The sequence below is a fragment of the Bufo bufo genome, chromosome 7, assembly GCF_905171765.1.
Source record: "Bufo bufo chromosome 7, aBufBuf1.1, whole genome shotgun sequence".
Classification (NCBI taxonomy): domain Eukaryota; kingdom Metazoa; phylum Chordata; class Amphibia; order Anura; family Bufonidae; genus Bufo; species Bufo bufo.
In genome coordinates this window covers 188034147-188054426 of record NC_053395.1, presented here as the reverse complement: position 1 = coordinate 188054426, position 20280 = coordinate 188034147, and the positions used below count along the sequence as shown (strand labels likewise).

Below are 20280 nucleotides of genomic sequence, written 5' to 3'. Positions count from 1 at the left end.
TCTCGCACAGGCGCACTGGCAGAGGCATCGTCTAACGAGGTGCGCTGAAAGATGGCGCATGCGCACTTTGCTCGACAATGCCTCTGCCAGTGCGCCTGTGCGAGATTACACAGAGGCAAGTGAAGTGAATAAATAAGCTAGGAGGTGGCGCCGCCGGCCCTGCATTTGGGGCACTGGACCAAACATCCGGGGCTCCAGCCCCGAATGTTTTGACCTATCGATGCTCTGAGCTCCTGTATTCGATGTGGTATATACAGGAGCTGCATTTTCTTGAGAATCCTATTCTGATTACAGAGCGACATAAAAGAAACAAAAGTAACTATTTGACGTTCGGAAATCTCTACCACGCATGCGCTAAGTGCCTAAGTGCCGGCACGAACGCAGAGACTGCTTGTGAGACCGTCAGCAGACAAACAGCACACAACATAAACTCCGGACCTATGTATGTATTATCCCACAGACGGCAACACCGGTGACCAGTGTAGGAAGGCGCAAGGGTTCATCATTGACGGAAGGTATGTGTAACCAAGGTTCCTGGCCTCGGTGAGATAAGAGCTGGTAGTTTCGAGTGTCAGCGGCAGCTAGTGCTGACTGGCACTGTTTGCTGTTAGTATGGCTGTAAAGCCGATCCAGGCCGTCTCTTACTAGGAGTGGCCAAAGTGCTGGGTGGGTGGCTGCTCCCCACGTTCCAGGCCGGGTCTTTACTGGCCTATATTAAACCCGGCCAGCAGTCTCAGCTGGGTGTGGTTTTCTCCTCTCTGACAGTGGGGCGCTGTCAGTCTCTGTGTGTTTGGGAACTGAGAACTTTTCTGGGAGTGAAAAGAAGCCACATCTCACTGAGAGACGCCTGCTGGGAAACAGGCCCTAAAGCCTGCTGTGGACTGCGGGTGGAAAAACTGCTGACCAGGTGAAGGCTTTTGTTCTGTGAACTTTTTATGGTGTGAACAAACACCAAGACTGCAAACCGTTACTTTTTGTTTTTCCTTTTGTGTGAATAAAACACTGAACTGTTTAAGTTCAAGACTTTGTGGTTGCCTCTTTACTGCGTCCGCTAGCCTGTCCACCTGAGCAAATCCCCACTCCGATAAGAAGCGCAACAGCGCACAACATTGTATGTGAATGTGCAACAAAGAGGTTAAGCCTTTATACAGGGCCTATACACGTGCTGTTTCACACAAGCCAGTACCGGAGCCCTGCATAAAAGTATAATAGCACAAGCTTTCCTAAACTATTCGAGCCAAATTCACTTATAGGGAGTTGTGTGCTTCACTCCATATGTAGCTGCATTGGATTCTGGTAAAGAGCGCAAATAGCGCAGGACATCTTCTATGAACACAATATAATCACTAGAACTTTGCCATAAAGTGCAATAACGCAGGACATTCCAGCTAAGCCCACTCATAGGGTTTTGAGTGCACTATACCATATACAATTGCACTTAAGTTTGATATAAAAAAAAAAGCGCAAATAGCGCAGGACATTTTTTAGGAACATACTACAAATACGCTCTATAACAGAAAGATCTAAACCAAGATTGAATATCTAGTACTTACCTATCCGATAAAGTAGGAATATGATATAGAAAATTGCAGCATATGAACTGTACCATATGAAACGTAGTTTGCCTGAGCTCCGCAACTTATAATATATGAGGGACCGTGACTCATTTTATCTGCACATTTTTTACCATTATTATTTTCATTTTCATTTTTTGGATTATAATTGTGTTTTTATTTATGCAAATTTAGTGTTAATAATAAATACCTAATTGATTACTTGTGAGCCGACCACTAGTGTATTTAGCAAATGTATTAGCTATTGGGTGGTAGCAGGTCGGGCTCTATTCTGGTGAGCTCCCCATTTTTCATTTTTTATTGCAAGGTTCACATCACTCACATGTGGTGGATGTCCAGCTCCCAAGAGAATAGCTTGTAGAATCAAAGCTCAGATCCTAAGGTGTGTCCACACCCTGGAGACACTTGGAAGAAAAGGAGTTGGATCCAGCCAGTAAAATCACATCTTCTTTATTGAAAACTGTTCACACTAAAAGACGCACATCCTGGTGTGGTCTGACGCGTTTCAGCTGTAACAACAGTCTTACTCATAGACATAAATGAATAAAATACAAGCATGGAATATAGATGCAACTTGTCAGCTGTTATCCATGATTACAGCAAATTACAGAAAGTGCATCCGGTGTAGCATGCAGACACAGGGAGTGGCATTGCAATTTACTTTGAATATTCTTCCTATGTCTGCCTGCCACATCTGATGCACTTTCTGTAATTTGTTGTAATCATGGATTACTGATAACGGCTGTCAGGTTGCCTGTACTGTATATTCCATGCCTGTATTCTATTCATTTATGTCAGTCCAGACAAGGGGCGTTGCTAGGGTCTGAAAACTTCCGGGGCACAAGCCCACTGTATCACGCCCAGTGAAGCCACGCCCCCACCCCATGAAGCCACGCCCCATCACCTGGGGGGGGGGGGGCCTTCACAGTAGTTATTAACCCCTTTTAGCAGTCCCCTCTTCAGTGAATGGAGGACTGCTGAAAGGGATTAATAACTACTGTGAAGGGCCTAGCCATCTGGGCAACCCCACAGATCATCCCCTCAGTAATCTGTATCCTGCAGTAACTTAACTTTAAATCAGCGCTCATCCAGGGGTCAAGTCCTGGGAAAAAAGTGTGGGAACTCACCCAAGAACTCACTCAACCACTGTACCTCATAATTTCCAGCACAGTGACCCGATAAATGCCAGCACAGTGACCCCATAAATGTCAACCACTGTACCTTTATAATTGCCAGCACAGTAACCCCCTACATGTCAACCATTTTACACCATAAACGCTAGCACCATCCAGTAGCATTGCTACCCTTTCCCACACTTCCGCACAGTGTGACATACTGAACTGAAAAAAAAGAGGTAACAGTACCAGATTTAAAATGCACAGACTAGTCCAAATAGGTAACATTTTGTACCTTCTGAATAAGTGAAGGGTCTGGTAAAAACCATACCATAACTAGAAGACTAGTCATGGTTGTGTATTGGTTTACCACAGTTTGACTTATAACACAAATTTTGCTATTTGAATAAACATGAATAGCTGCAGACTCCACCTAAAAGATATCCGTTTATACCACAGGTAATCTGGCTCAGTCAAGAGCACGAGTGACAGCGGCTTCTCGATCTCTGCCTCCTCAGCTCAATGCAGGACGTATTAAGGTCAGGATTGGTGGAACGGTACCCCAAAAAGGGGTGCAGGGGCCTCTTCAACTAATTTTTTAAATAGTATATATTGATTAATCCACCCACTGCCTTTCATTTTTGTCACTACTTTTCACTTACTGCTACTACTATTGCTACTGTTACTACTACTACCATTACTACTACTTCTGCTTCTACTACTTCTAATGCTACTGCTACCACTGCTGCTACTACCACTACTACTCTACTACTTCTGGTACTACTACTACCACCACTATTGCTACTTCCGCTACTACTCCTGCAACTACTACTACCACTACTGTCACTTTTACTATGTCTGCTACTACTTCTGCTACTACTACTTCTGCTGCTATTACTATCACTGCTACTACTACCACCACTACTACTTCTGCTTCTACTACTTCTAATGCTACTGCTACCACTGCTGCTACTACCACTACTACTCTACTACTTCTGGTACTACTACTACCACCACTATTGCTACTTCTGCTACTACTCCTGCAACTACTACTACCACTACTGTCACTTTTACTATGTCTGCTACTACTTCTGCTACTACTACTTCTGCTGCTATTACTATCACTGCTACTACTACCACCACTACTACTTCCACTACTGCTACTACTACTACTTTTGCTACTATTACTACTGTTACTATTATTACTACTACTTCTGCTACTACTAATACCAATACTACTACTTCTGCTACTACTACTATTATCACTATTACTACTAGCTGCTGCTGCTACTACTACTACCACTAATGCCACTGCTACCACTACTACTACTACCACTACTACTCTACTACTTCTGGTACTACTACTACTACCACTACCACTATTGCTACTTTCGCTGCTACTACTACTGCAACTACTACTACCGCCACTTCTACTACTTCTGCTACTACTACCACTACTTCTGCTACTACCACTACTACCACTATTACTATTTCTGCTAATACTTCTGCTGCTATTACAATCACTGCTATTACAGCTACTGCTACTACCACTACTACTACTAATATGTCTGCTTCTACTGCTACTATTACTACTACTACTAATACCACTACTACTACTTCTGCTGCTACTACTACCACTGCTTCTACTACTACTACTATCACTACTACTATTATCACTATTACTACCAGCTGTTACCACTACTACTACTGCCACTGCTATTACGTCTGCTTTTACTGCTACTATTACTACTACTAATAATACCACCACTACTGCTACTTCTGATTCTACTACTACAACTACTACTAGTGCTTCTGCCACTACTACAACCACTACTACTATGATCACTATTACTACTAGCTGCTACTACTGCTACCACTACTTCCACTGTTATTACGTCTGCTTCTACCACTACTATTACTACTACTAATACCACTACTACTACTTCTGCTACTACTACTACCATTGCTACTACTGCTTCTACTACTACTATTATCACTATTACCACTAGCTGCTACTACTGATACCACTACTGCCACTGCTACCACTATTTTTGCAACTTCTACTACTTCTGCTAATACTATTACCACCACTATTTCTATTATCACTACTACTACCACCACTTCTGCCACTACCATTACTGCCACTACTACTACTGCCTCTCTTACTACTACTACCACTTTTGCCACTACCATTACTGCCACTACTACTACTTCTACTACTACTATTGCCTCTATCATTACTACTGATACCACTACTGCTATTGCTACCACTACTTTTGCAACTTCTACTACTTCTGCTAATACTACTACTACCACTATTTCTACTATCACTACTACTACTACCACAAATTCTGCCACTACCATTACTGTCACTTCTACTATTATTGCCACTATTACTACTACTACTACTACCACTACTACTGCCACTATCACACATACACCTCTAATGTAACTGATGCATTTACTCTTGTTGTGGAGTTTGTCTTCAGTGGCCCAGGTCTGCATTGCTGTAATTATCTGGCAGTATAAGCAGTTCAGTCCAGCGACTAGTACTAGCTGCTACTACTGCTACCACTACTGCCACTGCTACCACTACTTTTGCAACTTCTACTACTTCTGCTAATACTACTACTACCACCATTTCTACTATCACTACTACTACTACCACTTCTGCCACTACAATTACTGCCACTACTACTACTTCTACTACTACTATTGCCCCTATTACTACTACTACCACCACCACTTTTGCCACTACCATTACTGCCGCTACTACTACTACTTTTACTACTACTATTGCCTCTATCACTACTACTGCTACCACTACTGCCACTACTTTTGCAACTTCTACTACTTTTGCTAATACTACTACCACTATTTCTACTATCACTACTACTACTACCACCACCACCACGTCTGCCACTACCATTACTGCCACTACTACTACTTCTACTACTACTATTGCCTCTATTACTACTACTACGACCACCACCACAAATTCTGCCATCTTTCTACTTTCTACTATCACTACTACTACCACTTCTGCCACTACAATTACTGCCACTACTACTACTTCTACTAGTACTACTACTATTATTGCCACTATTACTACTACTACCACTACTGCCACTATCACACATACACCTCTAATGTAACTGATGCATTTACTCTTGTGGTGGAGTTTGTCTTCAGTGGCCCTGGTCTGCATTGCAGCAATTATCTGGCAGTAGAAGCAGTTCAGTCCAGCGATGTTGCTGTATACAGATATCAAATATATCTTTGTCATAAATGAGGATTTACAAAATTCTGTTTTTCACTCTGCTGTGCTTAGGCCGTTTCACTGGATAAGGCCTCATGCACACGACCGTATGTGTTTTGCGGTACGCAAAAAAAAACGGATGACGTCCGTATGGCATCCGTTATTTTTGCAGATCCATTGTAATAATGCCTATCCTAGAAAAAAAATAGTACATGCTGGGCTACGGAACGGACATACTGATGCGGACAGCATTTTTTGCGGACCCACTGAAATGAATGGGTCCTCATCCTATCAGCAAAAATAAATTAACGGACAAGGAAACAAAATACGGTCGTGTGCATGAGGCCTAATACAGAGCACCCATCTCATATTTAGGTAACAAGCCCAAGCCAAGCACTAGGAGGGCTGCTTTTAATGATGGCACTTATGTTCTCATTTGATCCATATGAATTCATAGTAAATTACTGAGAATGAATGAATGAATGGACAACCTCCTCATATTAATATTCTTTATTTTTTGCAATCAGATAGATACAATGGAAATGATGAGGCATCCGGACGAAACAACTAATATGAAAAGACAGACTGTGGCTTCTTATTTTAGGGTAGGTAGCCTGAAATAATTGTAGTAATTCCATGTATTTTTCATATATAATGTCCAATACCAGGCTGGTGAATTATTTCTATTAATCTGCTAAATGAGGAAACCAACCGCCCATATTATATAAGGCACATATAAAATCTGAAGATCATGTCCATGAAGCCTTAATCCGTGTCATCAAAATAATTCAAATTTAAATAATTCAAGTCAAAATAACTAATAATTTTTATTCTGTGCCCTCTTTTGCATAGTATTCCCTTATGGACTTGTTATCCAAAATGGTGGTTGGGCAGCCTCATTTTGTCCGCTGCATTAAGCCAAATGATGACCGGGAGGCAATGAAGTTTTGCCGGGAGAGAGTACTCATGCAACTGCGCTACACAGGGATTCTAGAAACTGTCAATATCCGAAGACAGGGATATTCACATCGTATTTTATTTGAGGAGTTCCTCAAAAGGTAAGAAAATACATGACAACTCTTTACTGTAATGTCAGTTGTCTCTTAGATGCAACATTGTATCAATAATGTTTTCCAATCATCAAAAATAATCTCAAAACTGCGGCAATCGAGGTAGAACACATGAGGTTTTTAAGATGCATTTTTGTCATTTTTGTTACCCCTACAAAAATTCAACATGCAAAGCCAGCTTGGGGGCAATGTCTTATTGCTGTCTTACATTTAGACATCTTATAAACAAGACCAGGAAGGCTGAAGATGCACCAAATTTCATCACATTGGCACACGCTGTATGATAGCTTTGGGGCATCTTGCAAGTCAGGTTGGACACTTCGGGGGTAATGTATCAAGCGTGCTGCATCAGAAAAATGGAGTGACCGTGTCAGTTTTCTCTGTAGAGTAGGCAACAGCGGCAAATTTATGACGTATTTGTTCCATTTTTTGGGTGGTTTGCACTATGCCTGGTAGTTTGCATTTACTAAGGGGCAGCCAGATGTTTTATGAGCAGAGCTACATTTTCAGCCATATTTATCATTGTGACTTTTTGCAAAAAGTCACAACAAGTGTGCTCCAGTCCACCTAGAGGCATACCAACTGATGGAACCTGAGAAAAGTTTGGACAGAAAAATCCATAGGTATTTCATGTGACAAATTTTATTACAAAAAGCTGAATTTTTTTTTTTTTTTTAAGTTGCATTTTGATACATGTTGTTTTCTTTCTTACACCAATATTTTGTTCCAAAAACGAGAGTGCACACCAGTAATAAATCTGGTGCATTTGAAGTCTCCATTTAGCCACGTCCCTTTTTTCTAATCTAATTTTTCTAATCACTTTTCAAAACTGTCTATTGAGGCACAAAAATGGTCTAAAACTCATAAATCCAGCTTATGGCATCTATGTCAGTTTTTGTTGCCCACTAAGCCAAATCTGTGGCACATTTTTCTCAGTCAATCTCCCCCACTGTTTGCAAGCAGCAAGTGGAGCTGTGGTACATCCTTCTGAAATTGTCAACATATACAGTGTGAAAAGGGCCTAACATTGGTACATTGCTGACACATTTCATCACACACTTATATACAAGAAGACGAACAAAGAAGATTTCAACTAAAAAGTTAAATTCACACTTCTATATTTAGGTCAGTATTTATAAGTGAAAACCAAGAATGGGTCCAAAATATGGAAGAGGTCCAAATCTTTCCATTACTTTTTTCTGCTATGCTCCACTCCTGGGTTTGGTTTACAAAAACTGATGCGAAATACTGACCATGTGGATGTGGCCTTAAAGGGATTGTCCAGGTTTTTTGAATTTTTTTGGCTGTCAACCCCAGCCTGTTATACCTGCTGAAAAAAATCATACCCACCTGCTTCCTTGGTCCCTGGCTCCCTACCATGGTCTGTAAACTTCAGGATGAATGGGATCACGTATGCTGCTTCAGCCAATGATTGGCCTCAGCAGTAACATGTCAACAAGCGGCACATCACTGCTGGGTCACGTGCTGCTTGGGACATTCACCACTGAAGCCAGTCAGTGTCTGCAGTGGTGCACATGAACCCACTGTGCTTCCTAGGCCCTTTCGACACATATTATGTGACCTATCGCCGGTCACAGCAGTCACCAGGGATGCGTCAGCACCAGGGGTTCGATGATGTATTACATTTTGGAATCCGTTGTGATTTTTTTTTTAAAACAGGATAAATAAAACACCTTCCAGACAAGCCCTTTAAGATTTTGCAGCATCTACATTGTATGCACTTACTGAACAGTACACAAGGTATAGATGGTTTTAGGTGGATAACAACCATGAAACAACCACCTGGAAGTAATAACATACGAGACACAAGCCGGACGGCTGATTGAAATAATACCCAATGTTTTTTTCCTTCTCCTTTTTTCTGCACTAATAGTTTATAAAATGCAATTGTCATATAAACATGGTCTGCAGTATCAGGAGGAAAGCTGCTAACTCATCTATTTTGTTTGTACAGGACTAAAAAGGATCAAAGTAGCAATTAAGTTTCGGGCTTAAGGATCTTTCATATCCTCAGATTTACCATAAGGCTCTGACTCTTGTTCATTCTTGCCTAATGGGTTTTTTGAATATGAACAAAGAAGTGTCAATCTGTTTAGCATTTGATCTGCTGCTCTGAATATTTGAGGAATTTCATGGATCACCGGCTAATGTATTTATCTATTCCCAATATTTCACTTAAAGAAACCATTTCAAAGCTTTAATTATGGCTCTCAACACAGAAAATAATGTGTGCAAATTCAGCAGAGGGCTTGTCAATGTCTTTGGATGTAGAAACTGAAGTCAGTGAGAGACTGTGATCATTTTAAGATTTTTTCTTAGAATGAATTGTTAAAAGCTCCATAGCCAAGTCGTTTGTAGTTATTATTAAAAATTCAAGTCATAAGTAAAAGTTCTTCTTTCCATTGTAATATAAATGCTACCTGAGCATGCACGACTTTTACGGAGCCTCCAACACAGATGTGAACTTGCCCTTAGCTTACTAGTGAATGTAATATACAGTACCTGCAAGGCCAAGGTTAGAAATTGGATGAGTAATGAGCAAAGTTATTCTGTTCTAAGAATTCATCTAAGCCTTTTTTTAAAACGTCCACTGTTCATGCAGTTACCATGTCCTGGGGTAGACGATTGCACAGATTTAGGGCTCATGCACACGAGTGTGTTTGCTCTGTGCTGCGGAATGTAAACGACCGGTCCACAATATACGGGCATTGACCATGTGCACTCCATATCACGGATGAGGACCGATTGACTTGAACGGGTCTGCATCCGCCAGATACAACCGAAGATAGGACTTCACCTATCTTTTTTTGATGCTGAGGAGGCACGGTTCGGAAGCCCACGAAGCACTTCCATGAGCTTCTGATCCGTGCCTCTGCACTGCAAAAAGAAAGAAAATGTTCTATCTTTTGCCATATGTTGTGGATCACAGACCTATTCAAGTCAATGGGTCCACATCTGCAAGTGGAGTGCACATGGCCAGTGTCCGTGAATTGCGGACCACAGTTTGCAGTCCGCAGCATGGGCACTGAGCCAGTATGCTCGTGTGCATGAGCCCTCACAGCTCTAATTGTGAATAGCCCTTGATACCTCTGCAGACCATACATTTTCTTTCCCAGACAGAGACCGTGCACCTTACCTTACTATACCATATATTTTGTGTGTCCCATTTACATATTTATATAAGTTAATCATGTTCCCCCTTAGACACCTCTTCTCAATCCACCCTCATAAGAAAGACCCTCCATGCCCCTTATCAGTTTAGTCGCTCATCTTTGTACTTTTTCCAGCTCCAGCGCATCCTTTCTATGAACTGTCTGGTGACCAAAAGTGAACTGTTTATTCCAGATGACGCCATACCAAAGCTTTGTAAAGTGGTAATATTACATCCCTGTCCTGCAAGTCCATGCCTCGTTTAAAACCCGACTGATCTTAGAAGCAGCTGATTGACATTACTTGCTCATTGAGAGAATTAAGAATGCCAACATGTACTGTGATATACTGAAGCAGAGCATGATCCCCCACAGGGCAGTATTCTAACATGATAATGACCCCAAACACACCTCCGAGACGACCACTGCCGGAGGGTAAAGGTGCTGGATTTGGCTAAGCATGTCTCCAGACCTAAACCCTATTGAGCATCTGTGGGGCATCCTGAAACAGAAGGTGGTGGAGCACTAGGTCTCTAACATCCACCAGCTCCGTGATGTCATCATGGAGGAGAGGAAGAGGATTCCAGTGGCAACCTGTGAAGCTCTAGTGAACTCCATGCCCAAGAGAGTTAAGGCAGTGCTGGAAAATAATGGTGGCCACACGAAATATTGACACTTTGGGCACAATTTGGCCATTTTCACTTAGGGGTGTACTCACTTTTGTTGCCAGCGGTTTAGACATTAATGGCTGTGTGATGAGTTATTTTGAGGACACACCAAATTTACACTGTTCTACAAGCTGTACACTGACTACTGTACATTGAATCAAAGTGTCAGATCTTCAGTGTTGTCCCACGAAAAGATATAATAAGATATTTACAAAAATGTGAGGGGTGTACACACTTTTGTGAGATACTGTATAGTCTACGATCTACAAGTACACCCAAATCCTTCTCTACAAGTGACTTTCCCAGTGTTACTCTCTCTAGGACATATGATGCATGTAGATAATTAGTGCCCAGATGCAGAACTTTACATTTATCTACATTGACCATTGAATCTCATTTGCCAAATGGATGCTCAAGCACTCCTAATGTCCAAGTCAGCTTGTACCGGTGAAACTCGAAAAAATTGGAATATCGTTCAAAAGTCTATTTATTTCAGTAATGTAAATGAAAAGGAATTGCATTAATGCAGCTTAAAATTAGAATTTTGTGAAAAGGTTTAATATTCTAGGCTCAAAGTGTCGCACTCTAGTCAGCTAACTAATCCATACCCCCTGAGCAAAGGGGACCTCAAAATTGTGACTTTGGGGTTTCATAAGCTGTAATCCATAATCTTCCAAATTATAACAAATAAAGGCTTGAAATATCTCGCTTTGCATGTAATGAGTCTCATATGTCAGTTTCACCTTTTAAGTTGCATTACTGAAATAAATGAACTTTGCACGATATTCTAATTTTTCGAGTTTCACCTGTAGTTTATGATCTTGCATCTACTAATTTCGAAGTTGCACATGTAAAATAATATAGACATACAAAGTCTAAATTATATCTCCATTTAATTGCTTAATAATACTGCCATATAGTGGCCACATGCAAAACATTGGCAACACAACGCTCCCATTTAATGCCCAGATAAAACTGCCATTCCTTGTACTAATAATAAGGTAAAAGTTTTACTCCCGTGCAGTGTCCACATAATATTGTATACACAACTGACATAATACCGCCATATGGATCGGTGCAGAGGAGGGGGCTGAAAGGACAGTTGTAATGTGACTCTCAGACACACAGTTTTCTCTGTTGTCAGGCACAAATGAGCACTCTATAAGCTAAGCTACTGGAACTGACAAGTGGTCCATTCTCAGGGGTCCTTTATAAATGACCCCGGACAAGGTCTCACTTTGTAGCAAGTAAAGAAAGTCAAATCAGTGACATTTGCATCTGTGTAGATAGAATTAGAGTGAGCGGCTTGCTTACTTGCTCTGCAGATATTCTGTATAATACAAGTTGTCCATTCAAACTTGATCCACTTTCCAGTCACTTCTATGAATATCAAGTCCCAACTGTTTCTGTGTAAATGTGGATGGAGACCTCCAGTGGTGGCCTCATCCATTCTGGAGATGGCTTCGGGTCCAAGAGTTGGGCCCCCCATCTACCAGACATTTATGACATGTCCTGTGCACAGGTTTATGGCATCTAGAAGGCACTCTCCTTTCTTCCACCACTATTTGTGCCGTATGTACGGGAACGCGCGACAAGACGCCCCAAAGAAGCTCCTGTGTACTTCTTGGGGCGTCGGGCGTTTTACAGCGCGATCGTACGCGCTGTAAAACGCTCAGGTGAGAACCATTCCCATAGGGAATCATTGGTTCTTGCCTGTTGAGCATAGAAGTAGGAACGCGCTGTAAAACGCTCAGGTGCGAACCAAATCTTAGGGGAGACATCCTTTACAAGGAGGGGTTCAGCTCAGCAGCTTTCCAAGCAATAGTTGTTCCAACATCAGTGGTGTATATTTTCCCATCACAGCCCCGATAGAAACAGGTCAAAGCTATACAAAGTAAGGGTACTTTCACACTAGCGGCAGCCTTCTCCGGCAGCCTGCCAGATCCGTGCTGCAGCTAGTGCACGCGTGCCGCCGGAGGTCCGCTCCGGCCCCATTGACTATATTGGGACGTAGGCCTGAGTTCCGGCGGCAGCACGGCATGTAATGCTGTTGCCTTTCATATGTATCCCTTGAATTGGTATTAAAGCGATTGTCTCACTTCGGCAAATGGCATTTATCATGTAGTGAAACTTAATACAAGGCACTTACTACTGTATTGTGATTGTCCATATCGCCTCCTTTGCAGACTGGATTCATATTTTCATCACATTATACACTGCTCGTTTCCATGGTTACAGACCACCCTGCAATTCAGCATCGGTGGCCGTGTTTGCACATTATAGGAAAAAGCACCAGAAAGGCCGGCACTTTTTCCTATAGTGTGCAAGCACGGCCACCGCTGATGGATTGCAGGGTAGTCGTAACCATGGAAACGAGCTGTGTATAATGTTATAGAGATAAGGAATCCAGCCAGCAAAGGAGGCAATATGGGTAATAACGATATATTAGTAAGTGGCTTGTATTAATTTTCTCTACATGATAAACTTGCTGAAGTGACACAACTGCTTTAATTATATGTGTGTGTGTGTGTGTGTGTGTGTGTGTGTGTGTGTATATATAATAAAGAGTTACCTGCACTATTTTTGTTTGTTATTTTGTTTATACTGTATATTCGTTAACACTAATATATTTGATAGGGTTCCTCTGCTGCATAGTGGAATCTAGGAAATGTGACATTTTAATGTTCCTTTGTAACAGGGTATTTTATTTCTATTACTTTGCAACTCTTTATTATTCTTATCATCTTCTAGGTATTATTACCTTGCATTCAAAGCTCATCAGAATCCTCCACCGACGAAAGAAAGTTGTAGTGCAATTCTAGAAAAAGCTAAACTTGAAAAGTGGGTTCTTGGAAGAACTAAGGTAAATCTGCAGCTATTATTCTGTGACATTAAGAGCCCCCTAACAAAACATGTGTGTTTTCTTTTACCAGTGCTTTAATATGGCAATAGGGCATCCTATGCAGAATTTTCTGAATCCACACAAGGTCTAAAATAGAGACGTCAGATTTTGAGAACTTTTCTACAATACTTTTACTGTTTCGCTAAAATAAGTAAATTATAAAAGACAGCATGGATCAATCCTATCACATTTCACGGACTGTCAATTAAGCATTAGGTCAGATGGCATTAACATCATTGTACGGATTAACATAATGACAAGATGTAACCACAGCTTTCATGCAATTAACCACTTGCCATGAATTCTTAACAGGTCAGCTGAAGGCAACTAGTCAAAAAACTAAATCCCACCCGACTCCACACCAGCCAACAGACTCCCAGAAGGCGTGAAATTACAGATTTTATTTGCTCACAAAATACCTCCTAGCTTTGTCTTAAAGGGGTATTCCAGGATTTTACTATTGATGGATTAAGGATACCAATATCTGATTGGCGAGGGTCTGACACCCCTCACCCAAGCCGATCAGTTGTTTCCAAGTAGCTTCAGCACCGGAACTTCCCCGTTCTGTCTGTTGTGTGTGTAGTGGATGGAGCTGGTAACTGCAATGGGAGCAACACTGCGGTAACAAACTCCATCCACCGGACAATGTGTAAAAATTTTTTATGGAAAGTAGTCCATTTACACCCATTCTATTTAGGACAAGGGTGCTGGTCGGCAGACCCTAGAGCTCATAGACCATTCCTATCTCCTAGTACACCCCCCCCCCCCCCCCCCCCCCCCACACACACACACACACACATTATTTTAGTAAAAAATTGGTGGTTAGAGATTTAAAAAAATATAAAAAACATATTTAAAAAGTGATTTAAACCTGTCATGTTGATCCTGGTTTTTCTGCATGTTATCGAGCAGGAGGAGCTGAGCAGATTGATATACTGTATAAGTATGATTTAATATCAGGAAGTATTACTTTACTGAGAGAGTAGTGGATGCATGGAATAGCCTTCCTGCAGAAGTGGCAGCTGCAAATACAGTGGAGGAATTTAAGCATGCATGGGATAGGCATAAGGCCATCCTTCATATAAGATAGGGCCAGGGGCTATCCATAGTATTCAGTATATTGGGCAGACTAGATGGGCCAAATGGTTCTTATCTACAGACACATTCTATGTTTCTATGTTTCTATGTACAGTTTCGTGGCAAAACAATTAGTATAACATATTTTTGTCTAATTTAAATTCCTGCTCATTCTGGGTTTTAAAGTCCAGGGGGCGGTGCTCTCAGTGATTGACAGCTCTCTCTGTATACACTGTCATAGAAGGAAGGCTGTCAATCACTGATAGGACCGCCTCCTGGACTTCACAGCTCAGAATGAGCAGGAATATAAATGACAAACAATATATAAATCTTGAATATATTAAGTCTTTTCCCACAAAACTATATAGCAATCTGCTCAGCTCCTCCTGCTCTATAACATGCTGCCTGCAGCTCAAATACCATGATTAGTGTTGAGTGAATCCGAATTTCAGGGAAAATTCGATTCGCCATAAAGCTGAACTTCCTGGTGCTTCGTGGTAGTGAATTGATTTTCCCTGAATGGCGGTACAAAATAAAAAAAAAAGATCATACTTATCTCATCCATTTGATCGCAACGAGCCGGCCAACGCCATCTTGATTGAAGATCTCGCACAAAATACTGTGTGCAGTGACTTATGACGTCACCACGCTGGCCGATGTGATGACGTCATCACAGGCCGTGTGAGATTTTGCGATAGATCTTCAATCAAGACGGCGGTGGCCGGCTTGTTGCGATCAAATGGAAGAGGTAAGTATGATTTTATTTTTTATTTTTTACACTGTGTTATAACTGTCAGATGCGATGATCAGCTATGAACGCGGCATCTGAGGGGTACAATGATGGAGAGCTGTGCAATAGCCGCTCCCTGTCATTGCACCCACTACTTCCAAAGCAATGAACTTCGTTACGAAGTAATTCATGACAAAGAAAATTGTTTTGTAAAATTCGGCGAAGCAGATGAATTGAATTTCACAATACTTCGCTCATCTCTAACCATGATCTATGTGACAGGTTCCCTTTAAACCAAAACCTCTCATCAAAGGCAGTGCAATACAACTATTACATATCCACAAGCATTGGTCAGCCTTACTCCAGTCACCTCCAGAGCAGCGAGCGACAAGCTGCTCCATCTTACATGGACGCTGGGGTAGCATACATTAATCAGCTGTAGGGTCTATCATCTTATGTCATGTGTTTTACCAGTGTGATATTAATAAGCAGTATATTTGCCGTTTAGCAGGCAGTCCTTCAGATGAGTCTGCATGTGAGGGGTGAACACGAAAACCTTGCCCTTCACAACTGTCTTTCTGTTGAAGGTTTTCCTGAAATACTACCACGTGGAACAGCTAAACCTCTTACTGCGGGAAGTCATCGGACGGGTAGTCGTGATGCAGGCCTATACCAAAGGATGGCTCGGTGCAAGGAGATATAAGAAAGTTAAAGAGAGGAGAGAAAAGAGTGCGACCTGTATCCAGGCTGGTAAATAGGACTGCAGGGTGTACCTATAATGGGTGGCTGTAGGACCTGTGTGGTCACATATCATCTCGATGACTTGGAAGCATTGATGTTGCTTCAGTTCAAATCCTATATAGTGCGATCTATACACATATGGATGGGGAAAAAACTAAAGTAGCAGCATAATTACATAGCATAATTGAAAATAGACATATGTCCATCAGGTTCAACCAAGCATATGATGAATCATGTAATACAAGTTGCATTTTTTCATTTTTATGTTGCTCTCACCAATTTTGGAAAGCAGATGAGATTTACTAAAATTTACATCATAAACTGGAGTACATTATAGCGCAAGTCTAAGCCAGCTCAAAGCTGGTATAGATTTACTTTTCTGGAGCAAGGACTTCCTGAAGGTGCGCTGAGTTTATTAAAGGGCATCTGTCAGCAGATTTGTACCTATGACACTGGCTGACCTGGTACATGTGCGCCTGGCGGCTGAAGACATCTGTGTTGGTCCCATGTTCATATGTGTCCGCATTGCTGAGAAAAAAATTAAGTTTTAATATATGTAAATGAGGCTCTAGGAGCAACAAGGGCGTTGTCGTCATTACACCTAGAGGCTCTGCTCTCTCTGCAGCTGCCGTGCCCTCTGCACTTTGATTGGCCAGGCAGTGAAAACGGCATCATGCCTGCCTTGTCCCGTCAATCAAAGTGCAGAAGGCGCAGCAGTTGCAGAGAGAGCAGAGCCTTCAGGAGTAATGGCAATGCCCCCATTGCTCCTAGAGGTTCATTAGCATATATTAAAACATGCATGTGGGCACATATGAACATGGTAGACAACAATGGCTGGCTCACATGAATTTGCACATAATTACACTATTTAATATTCTAATTCATGAAAAATACACCTATAAAATATAAACACATAATTCCACAAAACACATGATTCAGAAACACGTAAAAATACAATTCATCTCATCTATTTCATGATCAAGTCCCTTGGATGCGGAGCTCACGCATGTATTCCAATATAAAAGTCAAAGTAAAAATAGGAATAAAAAAATGTGATTAATATGAGACACAGTTTCCTCATTAGTTGCTACGCTCCAGACGTGTGATTAGTAGTTTTAGTTGTTGTTTAATAATATAGTCACATCCACGCAGTTCGCTAGGTTGGATAATGCTCTGTATACTTCGTATATATCAATTCTAGCGTGAACCACGTACTGCCCCGTGTTAAATGGCTCGTTTCTCATATAGATATAAAGTCATAATGTGAAGCTTTTAACTCAGTTTGTTTATCCGGCATGTGGTATAACTGTTACTCACGTATCCACAATATCGCCGTTGTTGTGCTCTCACCCGGTCTCTGGTTATGTTGTTCTCAATTGTATCGCTCCTTCACTGAGCGTCTCTTCGCGCATGCGCATTGAGTTCACCGGGACGCCAAGTTGTTCTCCGACCGTGCGCTGTGTTCTGGATGGATATTCATTCACACTGTCCAAAGCGGTAATGCCACCAGACGCGTTTCGGAACATGTAGTTCCTTCTTCAGTGGTAAAAAGGCAATAGATGGCTGCTGGGACCGAACAGCCTGCTTTTAAACCATTTGTAGTACATGTTAATCTATGGACTGGATCATGCTGAATCTATCTGATTCATTTATTAACTGTCACTGGATACTATCATTTCATGAATTGTCTATATCGATACTCATATAAAATTAAGATGGAAATAGGAAATAGAAAATAGAATGAAGGTAATCATATTAGCATACGTTAAATGAATATCACCTCCTTTCATCATGGACGTATGTAGCCATGTGTGTTTCTCATAACCCTTTTTGATATTGTTTATATGTTCACTAATCCTTGTTTTAAGGGTTCTCTTTGTTCATCCCACATATTATTTTTGACACGGGCATTGAATTAAGTAAATAACCGATTTGCTGTTGTATGTTAGGGTTTCCTTTATGTACCACTTAACCCTTTCTACCCCGGCCAGTTTTCACCTTCCTGCCCAGGCCATTTTTTGCAAATCTGATATGTGTCACTTTATGTGGTAATAACTTTAACCCCTTAAGGACACAGCCTTTTTACACCTTAGGACCAGGCCATTTTTTGAAAATCTGACCAGAGTCCCTTTAAGTGCTGATAACTTTAAAACGGTTTGACTTATCCAGGCCGTTCTGAGATTGTTTTTTCGTCACATATTGTACTTCATGACACTGGTAAAATGGACTCAAAAAAAAAATTTTTTTTGCACCAAAAAATACCTAATTTAACAAAAATTTGAAAAAATTGTGCAAATTTCAAAGTATCAGTTTCTCTACTTCTGTAATACATAGTAATACCCCCAAAAATTGTGATGACTTTACATTCCCCATATGTCTACTTCATGTTTGAATTGTTTTGGGAATGATATTTTATTTTTTGGGGATGTTATAAGGCTTAGAAGTTTAGAAGCAAATCTTGAAATTTTTCCGAAATTTACAAAAACTCAATTTCTAGGGACCAGTTCAGGTCTCAAGTCACTTTGCGAGGCTTACATTATAGAAACCACCCAAAAATGACCCCATCTAAGAAACTACACCCCTCAAGGTATTCAAAACTGATTTTGCATACGTTGTTAACCCTTTAGGTGTTGCACAAGAGTTATTGGCAAATAGGGAGGAAATTTGAGAATTTCATTTTTTTGTCTAATTTTTCATTTTAACCCATTTTTTCCACTAACAAACCAAGGGTTAACAGCCAAACAAGACTGTATCTTTATTGCCCTGACTCTGCCATTTACAGAAACACCCAATATGTGGCCGTAAACTACTGTACGGCCACACAGCGGGGCGTAGAGTGAAAGGTGCGCCGTTTGGTTTTTGGAAGGCTGATTTTTATGGACTGGTTTATTTACACCATGTCCCATTTGAAGCCCCCTGATGCACCCCTAGAGGAGAAACTCCATAAAAGTGACCCCATCTAAGAAACTACACCCCTCAAGGTATTCAAAACTGATTTTACATACGTCGTTAACCTTTTAGGTGTTGCACAAGAGTTATTGGCAAATGGCGATGAAATTTGAGAATTTCATTTTTTTGCCTAATTTTCCATTTTAACCCATTTTTTCCACTAACAAAGCAAGGGTTAACAGCCAAACAAGACTGTATCTTTATTGCCCTGACTCTGCTGTTTACAGAAACACCCCATATGTGGCCGTAAACTACTGTACGGGCACACAGCGGGGCGTAGAGTGAAAGGTGCGCCGTTTGGTTTTTGGAGGGCTGATTTTGCTGGACTGTTTTTTTGGCACCATGTCCCATTTGAAGCCCCCCTGATGCACCCCTAGATTATAAACTCCATAAAAGTGACCCCATCTAAGAAACTACACCCCTCAAGGTATTCAAAACTGATTTTACAAACTTTGTTAACCCTTTAGGTGTTGCACAAGATTTAATGGAAAATAGAGATACAATTTCAAAATCTCACTTTTTTGGCAGATTTTCCATTTTAATATTTTTTTTCCAGTTACAAAGCAAGGGTTAACAGCCAAACAAAACTCATTATTTATGACCCTAATTCTGTAGTTTACAGAAACACCCCATATGTGGTCGTAAACAGCTGTACGGGCACACGGCAGGGCGCAGAAGGAAAGGAACACCATATGGTTTTTGGAAGGCATATTTTGCTGGACTGTTTTTTTTGACACCATGTCCCATTTGAAGCCCCCCTGATGCACCCCTAGAGTAGAAACTCCAAAAAAGTGACCCCATTTTAGAAACTACGGGATAGGGTGGCAGTTTTGTTGGTACTAGTTTAGGGTACATATGATTTTCGGTTGCTCTATATTACACTTTTTGTGCGGCAAGGTAACAAGAAATAGCTTTTTTGGCACCGTTTTTTTTTTTGTTATTTACAACATTCATCTGACAGGTTAGATCATGTGGTAATTTTATAGAGCAGGTTGTCACGGACGCGGAGGTACCTAATATGTATA

General features: G+C 41.1%; 1 protein-coding gene across 1 annotated transcript in view; it reads left to right on the top strand.

Annotated features, from left to right (window-relative positions):
* MYO3B (myosin IIIB) overlaps positions 1-20280 on the top strand; it is a 386918-nt gene that overhangs the window by 297033 nt on the left and 69605 nt on the right. The window contains exons 23-27 of the mRNA XM_040441512.1: positions 3149-3228; positions 6476-6553; positions 6801-7006; positions 13608-13719; positions 16153-16315. Coding sequence (XP_040297446.1) covers positions 3149-3228; positions 6476-6553; positions 6801-7006; positions 13608-13719; positions 16153-16315 — 639 coding nt within the window. The remainder of the gene's footprint in view (positions 1-3148; positions 3229-6475; positions 6554-6800; positions 7007-13607; positions 13720-16152; positions 16316-20280) is intronic.